Source organism: Balaenoptera borealis (assembly GCF_965194805.1).
Source record: "Balaenoptera borealis genome assembly, chromosome: 11".
Classification (NCBI taxonomy): Eukaryota; Metazoa; Chordata; class Mammalia; order Artiodactyla; family Balaenopteridae; genus Balaenoptera; species Balaenoptera borealis.
Genome location: NC_138868.1, coordinates 12,347,650 through 12,363,466, shown reverse-complemented (window position 1 = coordinate 12,363,466; position 15,817 = coordinate 12,347,650). Strand labels below are relative to the sequence as shown.

Here is a 15,817-nt window from a genome sequence, read left to right as displayed (position 1 = left end):
CTGTCAAGGGCTCCAAAAGACAGGAGCTGTTTTGGATGCTCCAGCTGGAAGACCACTCACAAAAGCCATCTCTTAACAAGCAAAACCTCACCTGAATCTCCACCCCCTGGTATCTTGCCATTGATGAAGCAACTGCTGCCCCCTAGTGGTGTGAAGGGACAGGCCTGGGATGGGGGTGTATGTGACTGGTATGGTACTTGCATGAGGAAGAAAAGTCAGAGGACCGAGTGCCTCACAGTTGCTTTCCCCTTTTTATTAAAAATAGACCCAAACACTTTATGTATCATACAAAAGTTTCGTCCGCTGGTGGCAGCCACGAGGAAGCCTGGCCCCGTAGCACTGATTTCCTGCCTTCCCCCCAAGGGACTGGGTCCCAGGGAGCAGTGGCTGGGCCTCGGAGAGCGCCCACAAAGACTGCTTGCTCTGGAATGTGCCAGCTGGGGGTGAGGCTGTTCCAGGGCAACTCTCTCTACCGCGCCCAAAGGTCAGATGCTCGAAAGTGCCTCTTTAGTGCCAAGATAAACAAGTGGAGTGAAATGGAAACCCCTGTGATTCTTTTATTAGTACCCAGGGCCTGGGATTTGGGATTTCCACCCCCAACGAATCCTTGCTTCTACAAACAGGGGTGGGAAACTTCACCCTTAGAGACTCTGGTATGTCCCGGTGTCTGAGGCCAAAATTTCACTCCATCTCGAGCCTTTTCCCATCCGCTATTCTGTGGCCTAGGATCTACCAGTCCCATGACTCAGAGTTGGTCCTCTGTTCATTCACAGAGGTGGAGCAAACACTGATTCTTCCCGTGGTCCTCTCTGCCTGAGTCTACGCCCCGCCGTCCCCTCAATTTTCAGGACCTTGGGGCTAGAAGGCCCCACAGCCAGCCCTTTCCCCCAGTCTGTCTCCCTGGCTGCTGCCCACTCCTGAGCCTTCAGCACCCCTGGGGTACCCCAGACCCCCGTTCCAAAGGGGCCTGGGAGTGATGAGGTGGAGGCGGGGGAGGGGTTGGTGGGAGCCGGGATTCCCCCAGGGGTGGGGCAGTACTCATGCTGGTATGGACGCTTGGCAAGGCCCGGGGACAGGGGTAGGGAGGGTGGGGCATGCGGAGGAAGGGCACAGCCTGCCGGAGCCCCTCAGTCCCAGCCGTTGTCCTTCACCATGTGTGACATTTCAATGATGTACTTCCCTTCCTTGTACTTCTGGCTCGTCTCAAAAGCTTGTTCCTGATGGAGGGGAAGCAGTGAACGCAGGACAGAGCAGTTCCCTTCCAGGCACTCCTGCCGCCACCTGTGTTACCCCTGACCCCAACCCGTCTACCCCTGACCCAGTCCAACCCACTACTAGCTCCCTCTCCCCTCTGGATCATGCAAAGACCTAACATGTGGGCACTGGGGCTTGGAGGGCCATGGAGACTCCACTAGAGAGGGTGGCCCTCTCCCCCCGCCCCGGTACTCACATATTTCCAGCCGAGGGTGGTTTTGCAGCTCTCGCAGAAAATATCAGCTACCGAGTGGAGCCCCGTGAGCAGGAGACGCTGTTCAGCGGGCCCACAGCCCACGTTGACCCTGTTTCAGGAAACAGGAGGGACCCAGGACCCAGTGGCGTCGCTCTGTCAGTCTAGACCCCAAACAAACAGCCCAAAGGACCTTCCATCTGGAGAGAGCTTAATCCTCCAAATGGAAGCCCCTGCCTTCAGCAATCCACCCTTTTCTGTCCAGTGCCTGGCCCTTTTTCTTCCGGTGCTGGGATAGCAGTTCTGCCCAGACTCCCCGCAGAAGAACTGTAGACTGAATTTCTGAACCGCTTTGCAAAAGGAGAGGCAAAGGCAGCAGCTGCAAAACCACCTTCAGATGGCTCCCCCTGTTTCTCCCAGGGGGAAATTATTCACAACACAAGCACACATGCACAAGGAGAGAGGTAGACTCACACGGAGTTAAACAGGTAGGCTCGGCCGTGGCTCCCTTGGAAGGACTGTGGAGACATAGGACCGACAGTGACTACTGAGTAGCCCTTGACCCCAGGGTTACCCTTGCCCTGAGTTCCCCCCCCCCGGGACGCGGAGGTGGGAGGCTAGGCTTCGTTGCCTCACCCCTAGGGGATGTTTGGACTACCCTGGGGGGGGGGAGGGGAGTGGCAGGCCCCCACTGGCTGGCGCACCTTGGAAATAAGCTCATCGTGTTTGGCCAGGTGTGCACGGCAGTGGACGCAGCTGTAGGTGCGGTGGCAGCGGGGCAGGTAGCTGCGGAAAGTCTTGGTGGGGAGGCAGGCAGGGGCCGGGCCAGGGTCGCAGCTGGGCATGACGGGCTGGAGGACGATGCCCTGGCGGGCGGGAGGGGCTGGTGCCGTGCAGCTCCCACACAGACGGTCGCAGGTGAAGCAGCGGAGCAGGTTGGCTAGAGCCGTGTTTCAGGGCAGGAGAGATGTGGGGGGGCTGCCCGGCCAGGGCCCCCCCAGACGTGGACCAGATAGAAATGGAAGTCACCTGGGAAGAGGGGAAGGTGCATCAGGAGAGCCGAGACCGCGTGAGGAGCCCCTCCTGCGGGCATGGAGAAGATGGGGCTCCGCTCACCTCCACCCCTACTCCCCCCCCCCCCCATCACCAGCAACCCTTCTCAGCGTCCAGTCGCGCTGTGTCTCCCTGTCCCCTGGATGACAGTCTGCTCTGGCAAGCCTGGCAGCGGATCCAGGCCTCCAGCCCAGGAGGTGGTGTCTCTCCCTCCTGGGGCGGGAGCTGCCTCCACCATTTTCCACTGAGAGCAGCCCGCTGGCACCAGCGCTGCCATGGGAGCAACGTCATTTGCAAGTGCTCTTTCCTTGATTTTCAGTTCTTTTGTGAGGATCTGCGTCCCACGTGCTCTGGTAGACTCTGCGTCTCTGGAGCTCAAAGCCTTTACAAAGTTGGGGGAGTCTGGCAGTTCTTCTTTCTCATGGCCTCCGTTTGCAAGATAATTGGTCCATCACACGTTTCGTGGGGGAGGGAGGGGCGTGATGAGAAAGGGAAGGCGGGCCGGCAGGCAGGTGCACACACTCTGCTCCAGCCCTCTTCTGGGGCTGGAGTCCTGCATTCTGGGAACTAGAACTTGATGGATGTCTCAGCCGGTACCAAGGACCTCCGACGTGGCTGCTGCAGTCTTGCCCCTTGGTCCACGCGTTCTGGCCCGGAAGCAACTCTGGGCTTGTCTCCTCAGCCTCTGAGGCCCTCGGTCTCTCTTTCCTGCCCTCTGGAATTGCTGCCTTAGCCCTCGCTTAAGGACTTGGGCACCCAGCCTAGGAGAGAAACTCTCTTTCCTTCGGGCGCATCTGACAGCTGGAACCAGTGGGAAATGGGGACTGTGTCGGGGAGGCCAGCGCTCCTGGGCTGTGTCTGTAGGGTGGGAGCAGCGTCTAAGATGGGCAGCAAAAGTGGAGGCTCTTATTTTCAAAACCTGTGCTTTGGGGCCCAAGGCAGAGGATGTTTCTCTTCACCTTCTCCCAAGGGCAGGACAAACAGCAGTGACTCTGTGGGTGACATGAGATAAAATAATTGCTGGGTCCTGATTAAGAATTTTGAGGAAGAGGCCCAGACTCCAGCCCCAGAGTGGCTGAGGGTGCTGGATAAGGAGGGAGGTGTACCCTGTTGGCTCTGATAAGCGAGCTGCTGTCTTCTCCCTCCTTCACGGGGCCTTCAGGCCCGTTGTGGACGGTTTAGCCCAAGTCTGGCTCCGAGATGCCCGTTGGGTACTCTGGCAATGCTAGGCCACTAGTCAGAGCAGAGGTGTTGTGACTCTGGGCTGCCAGGGCGACAGGCTCTCATCCTGTCCTCTGCGGTGGCCCCCAGCACCCCAGCTGTTCCAGTGTTTCCTGGAGCCGCCAGGCACTCTCTCTACAAACCCCCCTGGCAGAGACCATCTTCAGATTCAGGTCTTCTCCCCCCGCTGGGGCGCAGGAAGACACCTTGGGCTGTGTTGAGGGTGACGTTGGGCTCTGGCTGCAGGCAACAGGCCCTCCTCACCAGCAGAGCACTCTTCAGCCTCCACTTCACAGGTCTGCCTTCAACTTTGCCTGCAGGTTCCCCTCTGACGCGCTCCATCTAACACACCTTCGAGGGGCCTGGGGAGGGGGCCGGGTCCTAGCTCTCAGACTCCTTCCCCAGCCTCCAGCACGCCTCCCTCCCTCTCTCTCCCGCTGCTTCCCCATCCAGCCCAGGAGAGGCTGCAAGGAAGGCCGGAGAGTCACTCACGGGAGGGGGAGGAGGGGAGGAGGGGTCACTTCTTTCCCCATCTCAGATTACCGGGAGAAGCAAGTTGAGCAAATGACTGGGGAAAAAACAAAGGCAAGCTGAGTGCTGGGGAGAGGACGCTCCCCCAGGTGAAATGGGGCTGGACCGTGGGAGGTGGGGGAGGGCTGGGGGGAGGGGGGTGCTGAGCAACCAGCGCTGACGGCAGAGGCGCCGAGGCGGAGGCTCCAGGAAACAGGTGCGAATCCCGTGCCTCTTAGGGGGGGAAAAAAAAGGGAGGGGGGACACCTGCTCACAGAGGATTTTCTCATCTGCTCTGAGGCTTCGGCCCCCTCCGGGCTGGCATTCCTTAGTAGGGTAAGGTCCAAATAATTAGCAGCGCAGCCGGCTCCCAGGGCGGGCTTTGGGGGTCTGCACCAGCCGCAAAACAATAAACAGCGATGCCTGATGCTGCAGCCAGAGTTGCCGGGAAATAAGTGCGGGAACCGTCAGAGCTTGGAGAGGGATGAAGGAGCTGAGAGAGGAGCGGAGGCAGCGGGGAGGGGGAAGGGAGGACAAAGGGTGGATGAATAATGCTTTTGCAAAGGGGAGAAAGCAACACGCAGCAGGAGGAAGAAATTTGCAAAGGGAAAAAGATTCATTTGGAGAAGGGCTGCCCCCTCACCTTGAGGTCGGCTCCAGAGATCTCCGTCTATCTCTCTCTCTCTCTCTCTCTCTCAATCTCTCTGCTCACTCTTCTCTCTTCTCCTTCCGCTCCTTCAATTGGCAAGGGGGTGGGGGCGGGGGGAGGGTAGTTAGGGGCTCAAGACTGGGGCTGCAAAGCTGGCCAGCTGCTAGGGGGCCAGAGGTTGTCTCTCGTCTGTACCTCGGGCTGTGGGTGAATGTAGCTGTATGTTGTGGAACTGCATCATAACACTGTGAGTCATCCATCCCCCCACCCCCCTCACCTCCCACGTCAGAGCAGGGCTGGGAGACACAGGAGGAGGGTTGGGAGGAAGGGAGCGGGCAGGCATTGAGGGATGGGGCTGGGGGAGTGATGCAGAGGGATGGGAGCAGAGGGGCGGGACGGGAGGGGCGGGTGCAAGAGGAGAGGCTGGTTGCTGAGGAGGAAGGCAGTGTGGCCAAGGAGACGGCAAGAACCTGGGGGAAGGACAGGGCTGGGCAAGGATGGAGTACAGTACGGGTGGCAGGACTGGAGGAAAGGAGGTGGCTAGGCGGGCGACAGTGAGAGATGGATGCAGAGTCAGGAGTGTGCACACACATTCAAGATGATGCATTTCCCATCTCAGCTCTGGTACCAGCCTTGACGCAGGGAAAAGAAAGACATAGTAATTGTCACATATGGCATAGAGTGCCCCCAAGCTTGTACCAGGCACTTCCAAGCCTCAAAGCCTCCAGCTGAATACCCCCGAAGGAGTCATAGACCAAATATGACATCTCACGTGCAGGAACCTCTTATCACCTACCTCCAAATTACTTGTGCTTCGTGAACGGAGACACCCACGTTACGTAAGATTCTCTACTGGGCTATAAACTTTCTGAGGCAGGTCCTCTGGGAAACTCCTCTCTGCATCCCAGGACTGCGATGCCTAGCGCAGAACTTTGCATACAGAAGATGCTCACAAAACAGCCATTGAGTTGCATCTTCAGATGTTGTCCAAGTGTCTGGCTTTGGTCTCAGAGAGACCTGAGTTGGAATCCCGGCTCTGCCAATACACTTACCAGACACCACTGGGTGAGTTACCAGTAAACGTCGTGCCCCTGTTTTGCTCTTCTGCTAAATGAAGCTAATAATGTTTACCCCATGGAGATGTGAAGTAAGGTGAGACAACATGTAAACACCTAAAAAATGCCTGGCACGTGATAGGCACTTAGTAAACCCGTAGTTACTGTCGTTTCAAAACAGTATTCTCAACTTAACACCCCTAAACCCAGAGCAGATTTACTATTAAATTCTGCTAGCTCGAGAGACACATGCCAAATTTATGTCTGATGAAGAATTTAACATCTTTCTTGCTATTTTTGTATCGGTTTCCAGTTATACTTCAGTTGACCCAGAATATTTCTCATGGAGTGTTGCCCTGTGCAAGCTGCTAAAGTAGGTGATCACAGAACATAACCCTCTAAGATAAAAACTCCGATTTCTAACCAAGGCTAACATCCAGAAAACGAAGTACTTTTCACAAGCAAGGAGGGGGAAAAGTTAAGGTAGGGAAATAAGCTTAATGGGAGGCAGTGCTAGCTGGGTATGAAAAAGTGAAAGGAATTCTGAATATTTAATCAGGGAAGATTCTGGGGTTTAAGGTAAATTCTGAAAACACAGTGTGGGTATCTTGAGTGATGTTACCAGAGGTTTGGAATTGAGAGGTAGAACTCAGTAAAGAAAGAGGGACATATTCTTGCCTGGGCAACAGATGAGAAGGGAAATGTAAGTGGAGGAGGCATTTGTTGAGGAAAACAGTGGGAAGTGGGAAAAGGAAGGTGAGTAGTTTTTTAGGGCAAGGTTTGAAAGTGTGGAAGCAAAAAAGGATGCCAGTTAATTTAAATGAACTCAGGAAGAAAATTATCAAGGATTTCGCTGGAGAGGAGAATGAACAAGACACGTGAGGACAGTATTATTTGGGGGTGGGGTGGAGATGACAGGAATGCTTGGTGAAAGACTGAAAGTGAGGAAAGAGAGTGTAGGGAAGCACAGATGCTTTCAGTGTTCTGCCCTGACTCTTTCTGTGTTTAAGAAGCAAAATGGAGAGCAGTCCAAAGGAGGGGGAGGGGTTTCTTCTCCCTAAAGTCAGCTTGAGATGGCTATACAATACCCAAATTAAGATGACCTTCAGATAACTGGGAGAAATTGCCTTAGGGGAGAGGCAAAGAAACAAATCTGGGAGACAGACTGCATGGAAACAGGAGGGGATGAGCTCACTAAGGGAGAGAATTTTGCAAATGGAAGACTAGAACTGAATTTTGGAAGAATGGTGAAAGATTAGGGGATAGCTGGTAGTTCCCTGGAGAACTAATAGAGGCGTGGTGAATGAATTAAATAATTAAAGCAAATCACCAAAGAAAGTACTGTGAGAAGTGAGAAGTGAGAGACTTCCCTGGTGGTCCAGTGGGTAGGGCTCTGTGCTCCCAAGTGCAGGGGGCCCTGGTTTGGTCCGTGGTCGGGGAACTAGATCCTGCACGCATGCCCCAGCTAAGAGCCCGCATGTCGCAACGAAGATCCCGCGTGCTGCAACTGAGACCCGGTGCAGCCAAAGTAATTAAATAAATAGAAGTGAGAAGTGAGGAAGGCACTCTTAGGAAGTGAATGGTAAAATGGGGCCAGCCGGAAAAAGGCAACCCAGAAAATCTTCCCAGGCTTTTCTACCCAGATTAACCCTGTGAGCTGGACTGAAAAAAGTACTCATCTCTAAAGCAGGGATGACAATTACAGTGTGTACTTCACAGGATTCTTGTGAGGATTAAATGGATTTATACCTGTAATGCCCATGGAACACTGTGTGGCATTTGGCACTATGCATTTGCTATTATTATAACGACACTCAAACTCCAAAATCTTGGGTTTGAGTACTAGCTTGGGCAAGTCGCTTCACCTACCTTAGTCTCCTACCTCACGTGAAACTGAAGATGATAAAGCTGACTTTACAGGTGGCTGTGAAAGAGGATACCTGAAAGGGCTTTGAAAAATGTAAACTACAAATAGATGGCATCGTTATAGCTTCCCCTCCTCAACTTACAATAACTTAAGAGCTAACATCAGATGCTTTCTATGTTACAGGCATTGGGCTTAGTACTTTACATACATCATCCTATGCAATCTTCAAAACAGCTTGTAGAGGTTGGGTACTGTTATCGCTAGTTCACGGTCAAAAAACTGGGTCTCAGAGAGTTTAAGTCTGTGATTTGCCCAAAGTCACACAGCAAGCAAGTGGCATACATAGCAAAGAATACAAGATTCCAAAGTCCAAGCGCATCAGAAGCGTATAGACGTGGCCCAACCTGTTGCCTGTGGGGTTAAATGACTGACCTTGTATAACTGTCAGGGATATAGGGCGGGAAACAGAGTCCCCAACAAAACTCCCCGCTCAATAGGAGAGAGGTTGCTGGGTAACGACTGACTTGCAGAGTAACTGGAAAAAATTCTTGGACTTCTATTCGTTTATTTAAAAAAATTTTTTTTTAATGCTCTCTAGGGGGCAAACATTGTGTCGGGTCGGGGATGACCGTCCAGGTTAGTCTCTGATAAGCTGTTTTCCTCCACTTTCCCTACCCCTTGGTTTCTTCGTATCCAAATGGTGTTCTGCTAATTTCCCCGTTTCCAGGCGATCGTGGGACCTAGACTAGTGAGTCCCCTTCCCTTCCCGCCGCCCTACCCCTTCCCGGACGGCAGGTGAGCGGGAGTACTGTGGCGAGAGGCCCCAGCCGCCGCGTCTCAGCGACCGTTGGCCCCCTCTGCTGGTCCCCGCCCCGCGCGGGGGCGTAACCGCCACTCCTCCTACTCCGCCCGCCCACGGGCTTTGCGAACAATGACGGCCGCCGCCCCGCCCACCTTTGATGTCACAATCAAAAACAATCCTTTAACTACAAGTCCCAGAAAGCCGAGCGGCTGCGTGAACGCGATCGCTCGCGGCTGTTCTGGCACCACTACATATCCCAGGGGGCATCGCGCGGCCGCGGCTTCTCCACTGCGCAAGTGCGGAAACGCCTGAATTTCCGGCGTGGGTCTAGGCGAGCGTGGCTAGCCGTTGGGCTTAGGTCCTAGTTAGTGAGGGCTTTTTGGTTTACAAGTTTGGGCTCGTGGCTGTACAGGTAAGGTAATAAGCTCAGGAACGCAACCGTCGCTTCCTTGGAGCCTGGGCAGATTTCGGTGCCTGGGGAGGCTGGGACAGATGCTGGACCTAGAGCTGCGATCCCGGGATCGGAGATAATTCTTCGCTGTTCCTCGGCGTTTTCTAGTTTATGTAGTGATTTTTTCCCCCCCTCTAGCAATCGCTGTTAATCCCCAGAACAACACTTTGTGTGAGGAAGTGTAAGTTCCTCCAGTTGACAACTGAGGAAAAGGTACAGAGAAGTTAAGTGATTTATTTGTCTAAAGACACTACTAGTGGTTGCTGAGCTGTTTTCTTATTGCTGTTTTGAGTCCGAACCCGGTATTCTCTGCTTTGCATCCGGATTGCTGGCTCCCTTTCTTGTTGACTAAGAGGGTTAGGGATTGGGCATCTATTGCCTTTTTTTTTTTTTTTAATAAATTTATTTATTTATTTATTATTTATTTTTGGCTGTGTTGGGTCTTCGTTTCTGTGCGAGGGCTTTCTCCAGTTGTGGCGAGTGGGGGCCACTCTTCATCGCGGTGCGCGGGCCTCTCACTGTCGCGGCCTCTCCCGTTGCGGAGCACAGGCTCCAGACGCGCAGGCTCAGTAGTTGTGGCACACGGGCTTAGTTGCTCCGCGGCATGTGGGATCTTCCCAGACCAGGGCTCGAACCCGTGTCCCCCGCACTGGCAGGCGGACTCTCAACCACTGCGCCACGAGGGAAGCCCTCTATTGCCTTTTTAGGTCTGTTATATCCCAGTACGGCGATGAAGGTGATGTAATCAAGTCTTCGTTCAATCTGTAGATACCGTTTTTTTCTTACTCCGAGTCGTGTATTCACTGGGTGTTTTTATAGAGGTGCCTTTGGGTTGTCAAGCTGTATTCTAGGTACTAGAGTTACAGCAGCAAACAAAAATACCCCCCCCTTACGTTCTAGTGAGGGTAGACAGACAATAAACAAATATATAGTGAGACAGATGGTGATCAGAGGTAAGAAGAAGTATGAAGCAAGGTAAGGAGAAACGTCCACTGGAGGATTTTGAAGTGAGTCCTGGCTTCTGTTTATATCTGATATTTGTGTTCTAGGCACAGCAGCCACACAGAAAAGATGGGAGAGGAGGCCAATGATGACAAGAAGCCAACTACTAAATTTGAACTAGAGCGAGAAACAGAACTTCGCTTTGAGGTGGAGGCCTCTCAGTCAGTTCAGTTGGAGCTGCTCGCTGGCATGGCAGAAATCTTTGGCACAGAGCTGACCCGAAACAAGAAATTCACCTTTGATGCTGGTGCCAAGGTGGCTGTTTTCACTTGGCATGGCTGTGCTCTACAGCTCAGTGGCCGCACCGAGGTGGCGTATGTCTCCAAGGACACCCCTATGTTGCTTTATCTCAACACTCATACAGCCTTGGAGCAGATGCGGAGGCAGGCGGAGAAGGAAGAAGAGCGAGGGCCCCGGGTGATGGTAGTGGGCCCCACTGATGTGGGCAAGTCCACAGTGTGCCGTCTCCTGCTCAACTACGCAGTGCGTTTGGGCCGCCGGCCCACTTACGTGGAGTTGGATGTGGGCCAGGGCTCTGTGTCCATCCCTGGTACCATGGGGGCCCTCTACATTGAGCGGCCAGCAGATGTTGAAGAGGGATTCTCTATCCAGGCCCCTCTGGTGTATCATTTTGGCTCCACCACTCCTGGCACCAATATCAAGCTTTATAATAAGGTCAGAGCCAGGGCCAAGGTGGGGTGGAGGGAAGGGGTGCTGTCAGGGTTGGAAGCTGTGCAGAAGTTTGCCAGTTAAAATTCTTTGCTCCCTCTCAGCTGGTATTATTGCCACATGATTTTGGAAAAGACAGTTTCAAAAATAAGTCAACCTCAGATTGTTAAACGTTTCTATGGACCTATTCTTAAGTGATTTATTAAATTTCTACTCAGGACATGAAACACAAGAGGCAGAAGAAGCAACATAAAATAAAAATTAAATCCACGTTATGGGGTCACAACCACAGCCATTAAGAGTGTCCGTTTTTTTATATCTGATTCCACTTATTCTAAAGAAGGGTAAAAGAGCTGTAGATTGGTTTGTTTTTCTGGGTTTTTTTTCCCCTCACCTCGATCCTTTCTTCTGCAGATTACATCTCGTTTAGCAGATGTGTTCAACCAAAGGTGTGAAGTGAACCGAAGGGCCTCTGTGAGTGGCTGTGTCATTAACACCTGTGGCTGGGTCAAGGGCTCTGGTTACCAGGCACTGGTGCATGCAGCCTCAGCCTTCGAGGTGGATGTAGTTGTGGTTCTGGATCAAGAACGACTGTACAATGAACTGAAACGGGACCTACCTCACTTTGTACGCACTGTGCTGCTCCCTAAATCCGGGGGTGTGGTTGAGCGCTCCAAGGACTTCCGGCGGGAATGTAGGGATGAGCGTATCCGTGAGTATTTCTATGGATTCCGGGGCTGTTTCTATCCCCATGCCTTCAATGTCAAATTTTCAGATGTGAAAATCTACAAAGTTGGGGCACCCACCATCCCAGACTCCTGTCTGCCTTTGGGCATGTCTCAGGAGGACAATCAGCTCAAGCTAGTCCCCGTCACCCCTGGCCGAGATATGGTGCACCATCTCCTGAGTGTCAGCACCGCTGAGGGCACAGAGGAGAACCTTTCTGAGACAAGTGTGGCTGGCTTCATCGTGGTGACCAGTGTGGACCTAGAGCATCAGGTGTTCACTGTTCTCTCTCCAGCCCCCCGCCCACTGCCTAAGAACTTCCTTCTCATCATGGATATCCGGTTCATGGATCTTAAGTAGAGATGAGCAGGAAGCCTTGCTGCCTGGGGCGTAGAGATCTTCTGGCCATCACCTAAGGCACATGGGCTGAGGTATGAGGATCTCTTGAGGCCAGGCTGACCAGTATATGGTGGACTACTCGGAAGCATATATTCTACCTCTTAAAACAGGTGGTGGTAACCTAACTCTTCTGATCTTGAACCAGAAGGAAAACCATGAGAATATAATTGGTTTCTTAGATCAGCTGAGTTGCCACTTTGAATGATCTGAGTTCCAGAGAAGTCCCATTTTTTTCACTCTGCTACTATGTGGACTAATTTATTACTGCTTTTTATATTCTGTATATAGTACTTGTTATCTTGTTTGTCCAGGATGAGAGAGCGAATTCAAAGGACTCCTTCCAATAAAGTTCATACTTGGGAAAAAAAAAACAAAACTATTTTAATAAACATTTTTGCCATATCACAGAAGTTGGTGTAATTTTTAAAATTTTTGTTTTTCCCCTAAGGATTATAGAAACATTATTGGAATGATTTATTGCTGAATGCCTAGAGGAGAGGAAAGCCAAGAGCCCACCTGTGAGCTAAGCAGGTGAACTTTTATGATGGGTCCCCTTTCCTTTGCACTTAGGTAAATAGATGCTAAATCTGTTGTTTAATTGGAACCAGACCGTAAGTCAAAATGTAAATTGAGCTTTCAGGTGGTAAGCTGGGAGAGCCCATTCTCTTTGATCTCTTGCAAATGATTGTCATACCTGGTTTGGACTTGCATTATTGAATAAGCATCGTGATGCCTTTCGTCCATTCATTCTTTCCACACATTTTCATCGTGCACCTACTATGTGACAGGTACCATTCTAGATGGGGGCGGGGAACAAGATAGACAAAGTCTTACAGAGCTTACACTAAACATAAAAAGGTAAGTGCTGTGCAGAGACTTAAGATTGGGTGATAGGAGAGAGTGGCTGGGAGGCTTTTTAGATTGGGTGGTCAGGAAAGGCCTCTTCTGAGCACACATTTTGAGTTAGGACCTGAATGGCTGTGTGAAATCGGGGCAAAATCTTCCTGGTGGAGGAAACAGTGCAAAACCCTAAGAAAGGAAAAAAAAAAAACTTAATGTTTTGGATGAAGGGAAAGGCCAATGTGGTTGGAGTGTAGTGAATCAGGGGGAGAGCGGTAAATGTTGAGGCTGGGGTTGGGGGGAGGGAGGCAGCAAAGACCAGATAATGTAGGGCTTTTATAATCCAAGAGTAGTGGGAAATGATGGGAGAGGGGTAATGTCTTAGTCCCTTCGGGCCGCTGTAAAAAAATACCACAAACTGGGTAGCTTATAAACGTCAGAAATTTTTCACATTTTTGACGGCTGGAATGGCCAAAATCAAGGCACCAAGCATGCTCACGTTCTGCTAAGGGCTGTCTTCCAAGTTGCAGATTGCCTGTCTCAACTGTGTCCTCACATAGTGAAAGGGGCAGGAAGCTCTCTGGAGCCTCTTTTATAAAGGCACTAATCCCATTCACGAAGGCTCTACATTCATGACAAGCATCTTTCAAAGATTCCATCAGCTAATACCATCATCTTTGGGGATTTCAGCATAAGAATTAGGATGGGGGGCACAAAAATTCAGACCATAGCAGGTGGTTAAACAGACGAATGACATGATTTATCAATAATTTACATTGAAAAGATCGCTGCTGTGTGGAAAATGGGTTATAGAGGCGAGAGAAGAAGCAAGGACACGAGTTAGGAGACTTGTGGTAGCTTCAATGTGAGAATGGATTAGAAGAGGGCAGCAGAGGTAGAGTTGGTGAGTAGATTGCCTTGGGATATTTTGGAGGTAAAATTGATAGGACTTGCTGATGGGAGAGGTGAGGAAAAGCAAGTGGAATCAAAGATGATTCCTACATTTTTTTTTTTATGAATTTATTTATTTATTATTTATTTATTTTTGGCTCTGTTGGGTCTTCATTTCTGCGCCTGGGCTTTCTCTAGAAGCGGTGAGTGGGGGGCTACTCTTCGTTGCGGTGCGTGGGCTTCTCACTGGGGTGGCTTCTCTTGTTGTGGAGCACGGGCTCTAGGCGTGCGGGCTTCAGTAGTTGTGGCTCACGGGCTCGAGAGCGCAGGCTCAGTTGTTGTGGCGCACGGGCTTAGTTGCTCCGTGGCATGTGGGATCTTCCTGGACCAGGGACTGAACCCATGTCCCCTGCATTGGCAGGCGGATTCTTAACCACTGTGCCACCAGGGAAGTCCCTGATTCCTACATTTTTTACTTGAGCAACTAGATCCGATCTGGGATTGGGGAAACTCTGGGAGAGGGGATAAGGAAACAGCAGGAGTTCTACTTCGGCAGCGTTAAGTTTGAACTACTAGTCATCCATAGGGGATGCCACATAGACAGTTGGAAACATGAGTCTGGAGGGTTGGGGAGAGTTAGGATTGAAGGTTCGTGGGAGCTTTTGGCCTACAGAGGGCATTTAAAGCAATGGCATTGGATGAAGTCACTTAGGGACTGTGTAAATGGAAATCAGAAGGAGGCAGAATAATGGACTTTCAGGGCATTCCAAACATAACAGGTAAATTATAATGGGAGCTAGCAAAGGAGACTTGGCTATTGATCTGGAAGCATGGATGTCGGTGTTGACCTTGAAGGGTGTTGTCTTGGAATGGTGGGGATGAAATCCTGTTGAAACATATTGAGATAGATAAACAGAAGTGAAGATGACAGCTATAGAGAACTCTCAAGAAGCTTTGCTTAGAAAGGAAGTGGGGGTGGGGTTATGGAGTCAAGGGAGGGTTTGTTGTTAGGTTTTTAGATAGGATGCCTCAGCATATCAACAGATTCTAGAGGGAGAGAATTTAATGATGGGTATGGGTGTGTTCTTTACATGGGTGTGTTTTTCATTTTTCAAATAAAATGTCAAAAAATTCAGAAGAAAATGAAGGGTGTGGGATCCAGAGCACAAGAGGGGAAACTGTGCCTTAACACAAGCAAAGACATTTCAGAAGGACAGGAGGGAAGGCAGCAGTATTTATGTTTAAATAAAAAGGTCTTTGGTGGTTTTGGTTCTGAATGGGCATTCTTCTTTGCACCTAAATCCAAGCGTAGCATTTTGTTCTTGTCTGCCTGTAAATACAGTGAGTTGAACTAAAAAAAAAAAAAAAAAAAATGACCCTGTAGTTTGCCACCTATAGACATGAGGAAATGCAAGTGGAGAGGATTTGAAGAAGTATAGATAAACTACACTAGAAAAAAAAAAAACAACTATAAGGTATTACTTGACATTTATAGGAAAGTAATTTATTTGAAGTTCGGTGGTCTGGATATCTCATTGTTTTAATCTAGATCAGCGGTCCCCAACCTTTTTGGCACCAGGGACGGGTTCCGTGGAAGACAATTTTTCCACAGAACGGAGGGAGGGGGTGGGGTGGGGGCGGGCTATTTAGGCGGTGATGCTAGCGATGACGAGCGGCAGATGAAGCTTTGCTCGCTTGCCTGCCGCTCTCCCCTCCTGCTGTGCGGCCCGGTTCCTAACGGGGTTGGGGACCCCTGGTCTGGTTTTTACCGTGCAGTACTTTTCAGAAGTGGCTGTCAGTTTAAACCTTATGTTCTATTAAACATCCTTTCCAGGAAATATCTTGCACGATCCTAAGGAAAACTGGATAAGAAAATGGAATCTCTCTCTAAACCTTGGGATAAGTGATTAAGCGTGGCATACAGTAATCCAGTGTCCTAGCGGAGTTTGGTATATGTGGTTGGTTGGCGGAATGTAGGATACTCGTTCCTATTTAGCACTGTCTAGCCAAGAGACAAAACAATTTACAGGTTCTTAGACTGTTGAAAGCGGGAAGAGAAAGATCCCTAATCTGTGAAGTTGGGGAAATGAAGTCTTAAAATCCAAGAAAAATATACAATAGGAAAATGACATTTGATTTCTTCCTAAGGAAACAACCTGATTTACAAATAGAAAATCCTCTATAAATAAAACAAATATTGTATCTCCAATACCTTACCTTTACCTTCTATAAGGT

The 15,817-nt window shown here is 50.6% G+C and overlaps 2 protein-coding genes across 5 annotated transcripts; one reads left to right on the top strand and one right to left on the bottom strand.

The window, feature by feature from the left end:
- Window positions 1-232: 232 nt before the first annotated feature.
- YPEL4 (yippee like 4) lies at window positions 233-5,226 on the bottom strand. Its single transcript, XM_082341316.1, has 5 exons — window positions 4,875-5,226; window positions 2,152-2,476; window positions 1,922-1,965; window positions 1,451-1,559; window positions 233-1,217 (listed from the first exon to the last, which is right to left on the bottom strand). The coding sequence occupies exons 2-5, from the start codon at window positions 2,290-2,292 to the stop codon at window positions 1,128-1,130; spliced, it is 384 nt and encodes a 127-aa protein (XP_082197442.1). The 5' UTR covers window positions 2,293-2,476; window positions 4,875-5,226; the 3' UTR covers window positions 233-1,127.
- Window positions 4,428-12,253, top strand: CLP1 (cleavage factor polyribonucleotide kinase subunit 1). Of its 4 annotated transcripts, none has more exons than XM_082341208.1 (3): window positions 4,428-4,448; window positions 10,105-10,732; window positions 11,141-12,253. In XM_082341208.1, the coding sequence occupies exons 2-3, from the start codon at window positions 10,127-10,129 to the stop codon at window positions 11,810-11,812; spliced, it is 1,278 nt and encodes a 425-aa protein (XP_082197334.1). In that variant the 5' UTR covers window positions 4,428-4,448; window positions 10,105-10,126; the 3' UTR covers window positions 11,813-12,253. The 4 variants fall into 4 exon arrangements, with proteins under 4 accessions (XP_082197334.1, XP_082197332.1, XP_082197333.1 ...); XM_082341206.1 differs by lacking the exon at window positions 4,428-4,448 and adding an exon at window positions 8,885-9,016; XM_082341207.1 differs by lacking the exon at window positions 4,428-4,448 and adding an exon at window positions 8,901-9,268.
- Window positions 12,254-15,817: the final 3,564 nt, after the last annotated feature.

Excerpts from the sequence above, each read along its gene's own strand:
- YPEL4 (XM_082341316.1), bottom strand. The coding sequence starts at position 2,292 with ATGCCCAGCTGCGACCCTGGCCCGGCCCCTGCCTGCCTCCCCACCAAG. Across the intron at positions 1,560-1,921 it reads GCCTACCTGTTTAACTCCGT|GGTCAACGTGGGCTGTGGGC; the intron begins GTGAGTCTACCT and ends TTCCTGAAACAG. Across the intron at positions 1,218-1,450 it reads CCACCCTCGGCTGGAAATAT|GAACAAGCTTTTGAGACGAG; the intron begins GTGAGTACCGGG and ends CCCCTCCATCAG.
- CLP1 (XM_082341205.1), top strand. The coding sequence starts at position 9,996 with ATGGTGATCAGAGGTAAGAAGAAGTATGAAGCAAG. Across the intron at positions 10,031-10,104 it reads AAGAAGAAGTATGAAGCAAG|GCACAGCAGCCACACAGAAA; the intron begins GTAAGGAGAAAC and ends TTTGTGTTCTAG. Across the intron at positions 10,733-11,140 it reads ATATCAAGCTTTATAATAAG|ATTACATCTCGTTTAGCAGA; the intron begins GTCAGAGCCAGG and ends TTTCTTCTGCAG.